The 10,916-nt window shown below is 42.2% G+C and overlaps 1 protein-coding gene across 1 annotated transcript in view; it reads left to right on the top strand.

Annotated features, from left to right (window-relative positions):
• Window positions 1–10,308, top strand: part of EDEM3 (ER degradation enhancing alpha-mannosidase like protein 3) — a 23,888-nt gene extending 13,580 nt beyond the window's left edge. The window contains exons 14-19 of the mRNA XM_031059178.1: window positions 2,066–2,220; window positions 2,993–3,146; window positions 3,646–3,840; window positions 4,583–4,748; window positions 5,134–5,319; window positions 6,801–10,308. Coding sequence (XP_030915038.1) covers window positions 2,066–2,220; window positions 2,993–3,146; window positions 3,646–3,840; window positions 4,583–4,748; window positions 5,134–5,319; window positions 6,801–7,210 — 1,266 coding nt within the window. The 3' untranslated portion in view covers window positions 7,211–10,308. The remainder of the gene's footprint in view (window positions 1–2,065; window positions 2,221–2,992; window positions 3,147–3,645; window positions 3,841–4,582; window positions 4,749–5,133; window positions 5,320–6,800) is intronic.
• The last annotated feature ends 608 nt before the right edge of the window (window positions 10,309–10,916 follow it).

The following is a 10,916-nucleotide window of genomic DNA, read 5'->3' as shown; positions in this document are numbered from 1 at the left end:
AGGAATTATTAGCAGGATTTTTAAAAAATCATTCCCCACTTCTGTATAAATTGGAAGATAAAACAGTAGGATATTTTTGTCCCCATCTTTATTTTTTATTATTTTTTTCTAAAACCTAAGATTTTCTTGTTTGTTCTTGTGAACAAATTTTGAAAGGTTTTTTGAGACAGCTGTGGAATTAATTTGACAAGATACAGAGCTACAGACAGATTAGGGATGTTTAATCACTTTAGTCCATGCAGTAGGCACCTATTGCATAAATATGAGAACAGTTGTGGGTTTATAAATTACTTAACCTTCCAAAATAACCTGGAGTGATACAGCTGTGCCATGAAGCATCATAAGTCCTCATTTTTTTTGATTTTGTGGTCAACAAGGTGACATAATTTGTCTGTGGGCAATAAGAAAAAGGAAGAAGAGAAAGAGAAAATGATCCCTGAGACATCAAGGATACCAATTCCCTTATTTGTGCTTCTATTTTTAACATTTTCTAAGAGTTTTAGAATAATGCCTGGATCAGAGGAAAAGGCTTATATTGTGTGTCAAGCCATATATCCTGGAAAAATCACTGTTTGATGGACTTTAGCATTAAGCAGTGACAAATTTTCAGTTATTTCATCTTAATGTCAGACACTGGTTATGTTTTAATGGGTCATAGGTTTGGTGTTAAATGTTCCTTCAGGGTGGAAATTCCACATCCTCTCTGAAGTGTTCCTTCCCTGAGAACTTATATTTCCTCTTTGGGTTTTGGAAACAGGCTGGTTTCTGAACTAAGCAAGAAGTTTCCTGAAGGGTCTGATGGAACATTTTAAGTAACTTTTGTTCCCAATATAAGAATTTAATACCTTAGAGACAGGCAGGGTTCCCACAGCTGGTGCTGTTCTAAGTGCTGGCCTAACTTGGTTTGTTCTTTTGAGAACTGCAAATGTTAATGAAAAGCCACTAGAGAGGATAGAATAAATTGCTCAAATGCAGTTTTTTAAGCTCTTTGAGTCAAAGCTGCAAATGGGCATAATCCAAGTAAGCAAAACCCATTGAAAATGGTGTCAGGTGGCTGAAAGGCTGTGACGTTGGGTGTTCCTCTTTTATGGAATTTTATCTGAACAGATGGAATGTGTAAATGATTTTTAACATAAATACAGTGCTATTTAAACAAACTGTGAGAGAGATACTTGGTACTATCAACCCAACATCCTGTTTGTATTTGCTCTCATAAACAAGGAAGGTCATGTCTTAGGAACAGCCCTTTAGGTCTTGGGTTTTAGGGAGCCTTTAAATACTTGATTTTTCCTTGGCCAATATGTTACAAACAGGAGGGGTGAGTCTTTTTAGGTAGATAAATACTACATTAATTTTTATGGGTTATGCAATGAGCTTGCCAGTTATCTATAGCCAGTTATTTGCTAAGTTAAGGACATGCTAAATGTGGCTCCAGACCACCAGACATGTTCCACATGGTTTCACATGTTACAAACCTGCAATTTGTGCAGATGTTCACTCTGCCATCTTTCCTGAAAATAGAAATTGTTTGAATTATATAGAGATTCATCCTTGCTCATCCAGACTTGCAAGTCTGTGTGGCTCCTGAGGAGGAGAATCTTTTGTTCACATGAAAAGATGTGACATTTTTAGTAAGAATGACCTAAAACCTGCAGCTGGTTACTCACTGTAAAGCCAATATTAGGTGAAACCAGAACTACTCCCTTTACTTGTCCAGCACATAAAATACAGGGCACTGGTTTTGTCATGAGCAGACTTGACAAGTACTGTCTACCAGCAGAGGATTAGCTGTTTCTAAAAAAAAAAAAAAATCTAGAAACTATATATAAATTTAGTAAATTACAAATTAGCATGAGTGTTGTATTCATGTGTCCAAGGGGTTGCAGTGCACTGGCTCCCCCCCATTGCACTCAGCTGCTACATGTCCCCAGAGCACAGATGACTTAAGTTAGGACTATCTTTTGATGTTCTTTATGTAAAAACATAACCTGCATTTTGTTTATTATATTATTATTATTAATAATATTATTATTATTATTTATTATAACCTGCAAATTGCTTTTAGAGCACAGAGTACACAGAGCTGGACGACAGCAACTTTGACTGGACCTGTCCAAACACCCAGATCCTCTTCCCAAATGACCCCATGTTTGCCCAGAGCATCCGCGAGCCTCTGAAGAACGTGGTGGATAAGAGCTGTCCCCGGGGCATTTCCAGGGCGTAAGATGGATCTTTCCTCTCTTTGTTAGCTCAGGACTAAGTGGAACAGGCTCTGCTCTGCAGGGAAGGAGAGCCATGAGGTGTGCTGGAGCTGGCATTCCTTTTGGGATGGGCCAAAGGGATGATTCCTGGCCGCAGGAAAAATCGCTTTGGATTTCTCTCAGCAAAACTTAGTTTGTTTCCAGGTGGAATTAGCAAGTCTTTCAAAGCAAAAGGAGGTGAATGGGCTGCATACCTTGGCTGCAGCTAACACTTGGAGTATTGCAGGAAGTGTGTCTCTCTGATTTGTAAAATGATTTCTGCAGTTTCCTGAACAATTCTGAAAGTCTTCTTTGTAGTAAGGAAATGATGCTGCCACACATAACTGCACCCATTTGGAGGAATTCAGGGCAGTGTTAAGGCTGAGGAAGTTTGTCCTCCTCACCACCTCTTCTATATTTGTATTTCATAAATAAAACTGAGTTGGAACTGTATGGGGCAAACTGGGTTTGGTCAGTGTTTCAATAATGCAGACTATTTACAAATGAGAGAAAGTATATGGCAGTTTTGTTATCAATACTTGGGAGGGAGGTTTTGCACTATAAAATTATTGCTTATATAAAGACAACTTGATAAAAAAGATAACTTGATTGAAAAGTTGCATTCCGCTGGAGCTTACACTCAGTGTACCAAGAATTCCAATCCTGTGATGGCAGAGAACTCTAGAACACTAGAGTTCTGTTTCAAGGATAATCTGATTTTTAAAGCTTTGATCTCTGATGTCTTTTGGCAGAGAGGAGAGTTTGGGAAGTGGACCAAAACCACCGTTGAGAGCCAGAGACTTCATGGCCAGTAATCCTGAGCACCTGGAGATCCTGAAGAAGATGGGAGTCAGTTTGATCCATCTGAAAGATGGACGAGTACAACTAGTGCAGCACGCAGTGCAAGTAAGATGACCCAGCAGGGTTTTATTTTCTAGAGCTCTCAGCAAAGTCCTCCCAGCAATGATACTTCACACCTGGAGCTTCAGGAGGGACAGCCACCCTGGGGAAGGAGGTGCATGAGCTGGATATTGTAGCTAGATTTAGCAGGCTGATGCTTGTTAATATTTTGCCTCAGCAACACTTTTAACTAATCTTCCACTAAATTAAGTAGAGGCTGCTCAGGTTGAAGTGATGTAGCCAACAGCATCTTGGCTGAAAACACTGCTTTCAGTGTGAGATACTTCCAGCTCTTTATGAGGTCTATATATTTGTATATTTTCAATTTCCTGGGTGGTGCAGGTGCTAAACCTTTTGTGAAATGATGCTTGAGTGGAAGTGAGCAACTACCCTGTGTGTTAAAGCCTTTGTAGCAGTGGTCCAGGCAAACACAACTTGAGTTTCTTTTCCCCCAAATTCCTCAAACGTTTAAGATAAAATTGTTTATTGATTCTTTTCTCTGCAGGCAGCAAGCTCCCTGGATGCTGAGGATGGCTTACGGTTCATGCAGGAAATGATTGAGCTCTCCAGCCAGCAGCAGAAGGAGCAGCAGCTCCCTCCTCGTGCTGTCCAGATTGTTTCCCATCCCTTCTTTGGCAGGGTAGTCTTGACTGCTGGGCCAGCACAGTTTGGGATGGACTTGTCCAAACACAAAGCAGGGGTATGTGAGATGTGGGTGTGTCTGTTCCTTTCTCTGTTGCACAAGCTTCAGCTTTACAGTACTGCTGTTGTTTGAGGGCATCCAGCTGATCCTCCAGGTGATCAGTTAATTACAGGGCTTAAAATGACAGGCCCAGTGGTGACAATGACAGGGGTTACAGTTGTGGGGTGAGTGGCTTATCTGTCTGTGCTCTGCTCCTGAGTCATCAGCCATGCTTTAGGATTTAAAACACATGCACAGCATGAGTTGCAAATCAAGCTCATCCAGTCTGCAGTGCACAGCTAAGGAGATGGTGATTTAGGAGAAGTTTTCCTCCCATGTCAGCCAGGAGCTGGCAGAAGCTTTTTAGAGTTAGAGCAAGTTGTTCTAAGGAGAGCTTTTCTAGAAGGCTCTGTGTAGAGGAAGAGAGCAATCCACAGAGGCAGGGGTCCCCATGGGAAGCAGTAGGAAAACCCATGTTGCAGCCCCAAAGAGGAGTTCCAGACTAGCAGTTCACAGGAGAAAAATTTCCAGAGACAGCACTTCCCAGGTGTAGACAAACCACAGTGATGATGAGAATTAGGCTTTCATTCAATCACTCTTTGCTTCTAGAGCTCCAGTTTCAGGGCACAGGTTGTCTGCACTGACACAAGACAACACTAAATGCAGTAGAATGACTGAAGGAACAAAAATACACGGGAATCTTTCACAAGCATGACCACAGTGCTCTAATTCTCTCTTTATTTTTGTTTTCTCCAAACAGACAAGAGGATTTGTTGCAACCATTAAGCCATATAATGGATGCTCAGAGATCACTAATCCTGAGGCAGTGAAAGAGAAAATTGCTTTGATGCAGAGAGGCCAGTGCATGTTTGCTGAAAAGGCACGAAACATTCAGAAAGCTGGAGCAATAGGAGGCATTGTCATTGGTAAATATAATTCCAAGTTCTTAATTTGTGTAATTGTAACCTAATTTTACAGATTTGAAGATACAGGGAAGCTGACAAGCTTTAAGCTGAGAAAGCACAGCAATTGTGCTTTCAGAAGATGAAGAGATATTTGGGGTTTGTCAGGTTCTGTGCAGACACAAATTGGGATGAGGGGTTGTCAGTGTTTTTGCAGACTAAAAGTTGTTACTTAAAGGATTGCAGGGTGTTGTCAGTACCAACTGCTGAGGTAGAATGGGGATAGAAATGAAAAGTGGAGGCAAACACGCCAGGTTGGGGTTTGCTGTGAAGTGACTGGGCAGGGGAGGCTGTTCCAAGTTCAGCTGATCTAACAGGAAATTTGCCCTTCCCTTGGTACTCTGCCTAGATGACAACGAGGGCAGCAGCAGTGACACAGCCCCTCTCTTCCAAATGGCTGGGGATGGCAAGAACACAGATGACATCACCATTCCCATGCTCTTCCTCTTCAACAAGGAAGGGAACATCATCCTGGATGCCATCCGGGAGTATGAGGCTGTGGAGGTGCTCCTTTCTGATAAAGCAAAAGACAGAGGTAAGGTTTGAGGTGATTTATGTAAATCTAGCTCCCCTCTGTGCTGTGGCACAGTGCAAAATGGACAGGAATGATTTGCACTGCAGCCCAGAGGTGCTGTGGTTTTCTGTTTGACACTGGAATTAGTTTTTTATTTAAAAAAAAAAAAATTCTGAGAGATATCATTGATATCCACTCCCCCCACAAGGTAACATCCAGAAATGCTGTTCCTAAATGTCACTTTGGCTTATGAGAAACTCCAGCCTTTTGGATTCCTTTTGAACCCTTTTTGTCATCAGCTGCTTTGAAGCAGCATCAGGAACAGCATGTTTCCAGTGTCCTACATTGTGAGCATCCCTCCCTCCGCAAGATCCCCAGTGACATTCCTGGGACCCAAAAGGAGAGAGACAAGTGCTGGAACTATTTTGCCTATCTAAGGAGAAGTGGTAAACATGAGAAATAAGGCTGCTGACCTCAGATGTTCCGTGGGTGTTCTTGTATAATGCAAGAAAATTGCAAGCTAATACATTCCCAGTTGAAATGTTTGAATGCAGCGGAAAATTCCAGATTTTCCTCTTGTAAGCCTTCCTTGTAGCACTTCTGTGTCCAGGCAGAGTAGGTAAGAACAAGTATCTAGAAAATCAGCCTATTTGCAAAGGGGATATGCCAAAATCTTGTCTTGTTTCTTCCTAATGTACAAATCCCTCCTGTTTATAACTGTGCTAAGTGCTCTGACAAAATGCTGAATACAGGATAGCTCTGCCTTTGAGAGTTTGTAATCCATATCTGCTTCTTCCCCCTCCTCGTGCTTCCGTTTGGAATCCCAGCAACAATCTTTAAAGGTAAAATGATTCCAAACTACATTATTGATAGCAGTAAGTATCCCATGTCAGCAGTGGCATGTGCAGTTAAATTCCCTAAAAATCCTGAAATATCAGTGTCCTACTTATAGCCATAAACATCAGACCCAGGGAAATGTGCATGACTAAATTGGGCAGTTGTTGGGAGCTGAGCTGGGACGTGGGAGACGTGTGTTCCTTGCTTTGATTGGGGAGGCTCTGGCTTTGGCTCTCTCAAATGCACAGTTCAGCAAACTCAGGAAACTCTGTCCAGCTCCCAAGTGCTCAGATGTGGGATCCTGGTGGATCTGGGAGTGCTTTAAAATCCAGCATTAAAGTTCAGTGCACGCAGTGGATATTTGCTTAAGGCTGAAGGAGGGTAACTGGCACTGACCCACAAGTCACTCCTGAAGTTTGAGGAACCAAAATGAGCCTCAATGTATTGTTTGCCCTCCTTTAAAACGTGTTTAAAAGGCTTCCCTCCTATCTCTCTGTAAATTATATTCTTCAGTACCATTAAAGTTTCATATCACTGGAAAGTCTGCTCTTCCTTCAAGAAATAAGGCCAAGAGAAGTGACCTTGATTTTGAAATACGTAATAAAACGTTGCATTCCTACGGTTGTTTTAACTTTCTTTTTTTCTTTTTTCCTTCCCTTTCAAAGACTTGGAAATGGAGAATATGGACCAGAAATCATCTGAAAGTGATGCACACAAACCAAATTCCGAGGAAGCTCCTTCAGACTCTCAGGATGCTGGAGCAGTCAGTGAGGAGCCCGAAGGAGGAGGAGAGAGCTCTGCTGTTGGTGACCCTGATCCTTTGTCTCCTGCCAGCACAGCCAGTGCCAGTGTTTCCATGGCAGAGGAGGATCCCCACACCTCTGGACCTGCAGAGGCCAGTGCTCCAGAGCCAGCATGCACACCAGGGGACAGCCAGCCTCAGGAACAAAACACCCAGACAGAGGCCACTTCCAAAGCTCACTGGGATAGTAAAGTCCAGCCTATGGAATCCATATTAGCAGACTGGAATGAAGATATAGAAGCATTTGAAATGATGGAAAAGGATGAGCTATGACTTGTAATAATAACTTATTTGTTAATAAACAAATGGAGACCTCTTTGGGTAGAAGTGAGGCCCTGATATCCAAGAAAACATATTCAGTATTGGGATGAGCAACCAGGTGTCACCTGGAAAACAACACAGAATTCCAGCACAGGCTCTTTGTATGTTTTAATTTTTCCTGTTTAAAAATGGGAACGTGCAATCAAAGCATTTGGGTGGCCCCGTGGCTGGTGCTGTGCCCCAGGTAGGGACGAGCCTGACTCCTGCCTTCCAGGCTCTGAGGGGACTCCTGGGGCTCTGGGAAGCAGTTGAGCAGGGTGGGGTGACACACCATGGAATGGTTCTTGATGGGGCACCCACCCCTCCCCAGCTGAAAGCCTTCCTTACAGCAGCAGGGGAATTGTTTCCAGGTGTTTGTACAGCTGGAAGCAGTCTGGTTTTGTCTGACATATCACAGTGCTGCTCATCACTCCTTGCACCCCTTGCCACGAGGAACCACAAGGGGAGCTGGGAGTTCCCCTCCTGCTCTGCTTGCAGCTGCAGGAATTGTACAAACCAAAGGCAGAGTGTGAGCAGGTCCTGCCAGGGAGGCTGGGCCAGCCATGGGGCCACTGGGGAAAGGTGTGGGACGGTCCTGCTGGAGGCTGAGGGAAGCACACAAGGCAGGTGTTGAGTCCCAGGTGTTTCCCTTGGCCTCCCAGGTGGAAGAACTCCAGTCAGCCCCAAAATCTGGAACAGTCTCTAAAAGGACACAGCTCCATCAGCTGTAGCAAAACCTTTTTCTACAAGTTTGACTTCCAACAGCTTGACTCCATGTTCTTTTTATATCCAACTTGTGTGTGTGGTGTTTCAGGCAGGGAGGCCAGGGCCAGTGAGGAAGAGCAACAATTCTGGCTGTTGGGTCAATAGTTCAGAGTCCAGGGGTGTTATCCCAGGCTCTGGAGTTTGTTTCAGGTAAGTGGGAGTCCAAATTTGTTATCCACATTATATTTAAGTAGAAATGGGGAAGTTTAAACAAACATAGAGGCATTTTGACTGTGTCCAAAGAAACTGCCAAAAACTAATTAACTTGATTTATATAAACTGCTTTTAGTGACTTGTGGTTCAAAAAATGGTTTTATATTAAAGACAAAATGAACACTGCCTATATGCTGCACCAGGCTAAAAAATCCAGGTTTATGTTCATCATTGCAATGGAGTAAATAAACAGGAAGCCCCACTCTGGACTGCACCTTTGATTTAGCTGGTGAAATGACACGTGCTGAATATGCAACTGTTAATTAGCACAGCCATACTCTGTATTTATACTCTGTACAGTGAGCAGGGCAATCCCAGGCATGTTGGGTCCATGTACTCAGCCACACTTGCTTTCAAAAGTCTCAGAATGCACAGGCACCTTTTGAGAGCATGGCAGTCCATCTAAATATCATCCAGAACTTTAAATCACCAGGGTAGGAGGGAATTTGAGGAGAAATAGTGAATAAGTGTCCTTTGAAAGAAATTAGCTCTTAAATGGAGTTGTCATTCCTTTGCACAAGTAACTGTCTGGAGGCTTGGACTTGAAGCAGCTGGGGGTTTTCAGTTGGGAATGTTTTTATTTATGGGTTTTGTTACATGAGTTCATAGAAGGCATTTGACCATGGGAGCCTTGTAAGTGTCCTTGGTTCCTTGGAGCCCTGGGAGTGCCAGGACATGGCCAAGTGCAGGATCAAACCATGAGGTGCAGATCAAACGTTTTCACTCAGAGAATTCCATTGATCTGTCAGTGCTCAGTGCCACAAAAGGAGCATCTTTGTTCCCATGCTTTTTGACATGGACATCATCTTCCTTCTTGGTAGCTCTTTTGGTGGAAATAGAGTTATTTTTATATCCTAGAGGCCTCTGGTCATTACTATCTCAAAATAGCAGCTAAAGGTTTTCTTTTTTTTTTACTTGCAGATTTAGGTGTAGATGTCAAATTTTATTAAAAGGTTAACTTTCCTTGCCATCACCAGCTCATTTTTAGTAACTGCTTTCTCCACCTGTTACTAGAGCAGCAGGCATTACCTTTCAGGGATCCCAGAACTCCATATGGATTTAGGGGGCAGCATTTTGGTGGTGGCCTACCTCAGATTACTGTTGCCTCCTTAATTTTGAAGTGGTTTTTGTTTCATTTAGTTCTGCTTCACCTTTGAAACCATCACAAGAGCCATAGCTTTGTTTACAGAACTGAATCAGGCAAGGTTGACCTTTTGGGAAAGAGGATTAAATTGGGGGGACAGTTTTATTCAGGTTATTTTCACTTTGTTTCTCCTTATGAGGACATAGGCTTTGGTTTAACCTGTTCATATCATTCTAAAAAGAATTCAGTTTTCTGTTACTATCATCTTAAAAAGCAAAAAGAATGTATTCATCAAAAAGAAGAACCCTTTTGGAAAGGGGAGAGAGTGTTCTTCCCAAATGTTTGGAAGTCTGCTCCCTGCATATGGAATATTGCTCATCATTAATCAGGAATCACCCTTAGTGTATAGCATTGTACATTTCTTTGTATGGTATTGAAAACTGAAGAATTCAGGAATCACAGCTGCAACTAGCACTTATTCCATGCCATGCAATTCAGATCAGCCAATTAATTTCTCATTTGATCTTAGAGGAATCTTCTTAATTGTTTACATTTATTGTTTCTTAATGAAGTTTGAGAATGAGCCCAGCTCTGGTTCTCCTCCTCCTGCCAGTGTCCCTGAGTAGGCACCAATGAGTGTGTGTTGAGAGGTGAAAAACAGGACATCTTATGCAACAGGCATCAGTCAGAACATAGAAAACAAACCATTCTGTGAATGAAAACTGTATGTTCAGATTTTATAAAATTTTTGGTTTGTTTTTTTTTTTTTTTTTAGCCAGACCAATTTACAGCCGTATATTTTCTTATGGAAGATGTCTAATAACAGGTGCTGTAACACTATTGTTGGGTTTTACTCTCTGGTGATAAATGTACCCAATATTTCTAAGGGCAACTATGTACTGTGATGTAAAAGTCTGGGCTAAAATGTACATAATCCGTGTACATAATTGTGTACTTGATTATAACTGCTGATTGTAAAGATTTAATAAAATGTAAATATTCTGGTCAAGCTGTGCTGAACTGATGCTCATTTCTGCATTGCTGTTGGCTGTCACTTTCAGCAAGGCAGTCACACCAGTCCTTCACTGGCAGCCTCAGTGCTGGAAAAGCCTGGAATTTTTGCCTGGGAAGTTGGCTGAACCCAAAGGTATTGTAATAACCAAACACCACCTTTTCAGTCTAGAACTGAAACTGGACAGGCTCTCAGCAACCAGATCTAATGGGACTATTTCAACCTCTTTTCTTTATGACTTGGGCATTATTGTTTTATGTTTAAGATCCAGATCCTCAAAAGTTCTTTTTGGCTGCTGCATCTGTTATATTTAGAATGAAAAAAACAGGTCTCACTTGGGCCTGACAAGGTGAGTCTTTGAGGGGTGTATCCCTCATTCTTCCTCTGTTATGAACTCTCCTCCAGCACCTCTATTCCTGTAAATTTTTGCTCTCTGGAAGTTAGGATTAAGAAAATTATGATTAAAATCCAGGAGTCCTAAATTCAAGTCTTTGTTCAAGTGCAGAGCAGTGTTTATGATGCGAAGTAGAAACCACTGCCAGCCTTGCTAGGAAAGTGTTAAATTCCTTCAGCCTACTGTTTCCCATTTTCTGGGAACATCAGGG

Source organism: Geospiza fortis, unplaced genomic scaffold (assembly GCF_000277835.1).
Source record: "Geospiza fortis unplaced genomic scaffold, GeoFor_1.0 scaffold229, whole genome shotgun sequence".
Classification (NCBI taxonomy): Eukaryota; Metazoa; Chordata; class Aves; order Passeriformes; family Thraupidae; genus Geospiza; species Geospiza fortis.
This window is presented reverse-complemented; position numbering and strand designations above follow the sequence as displayed.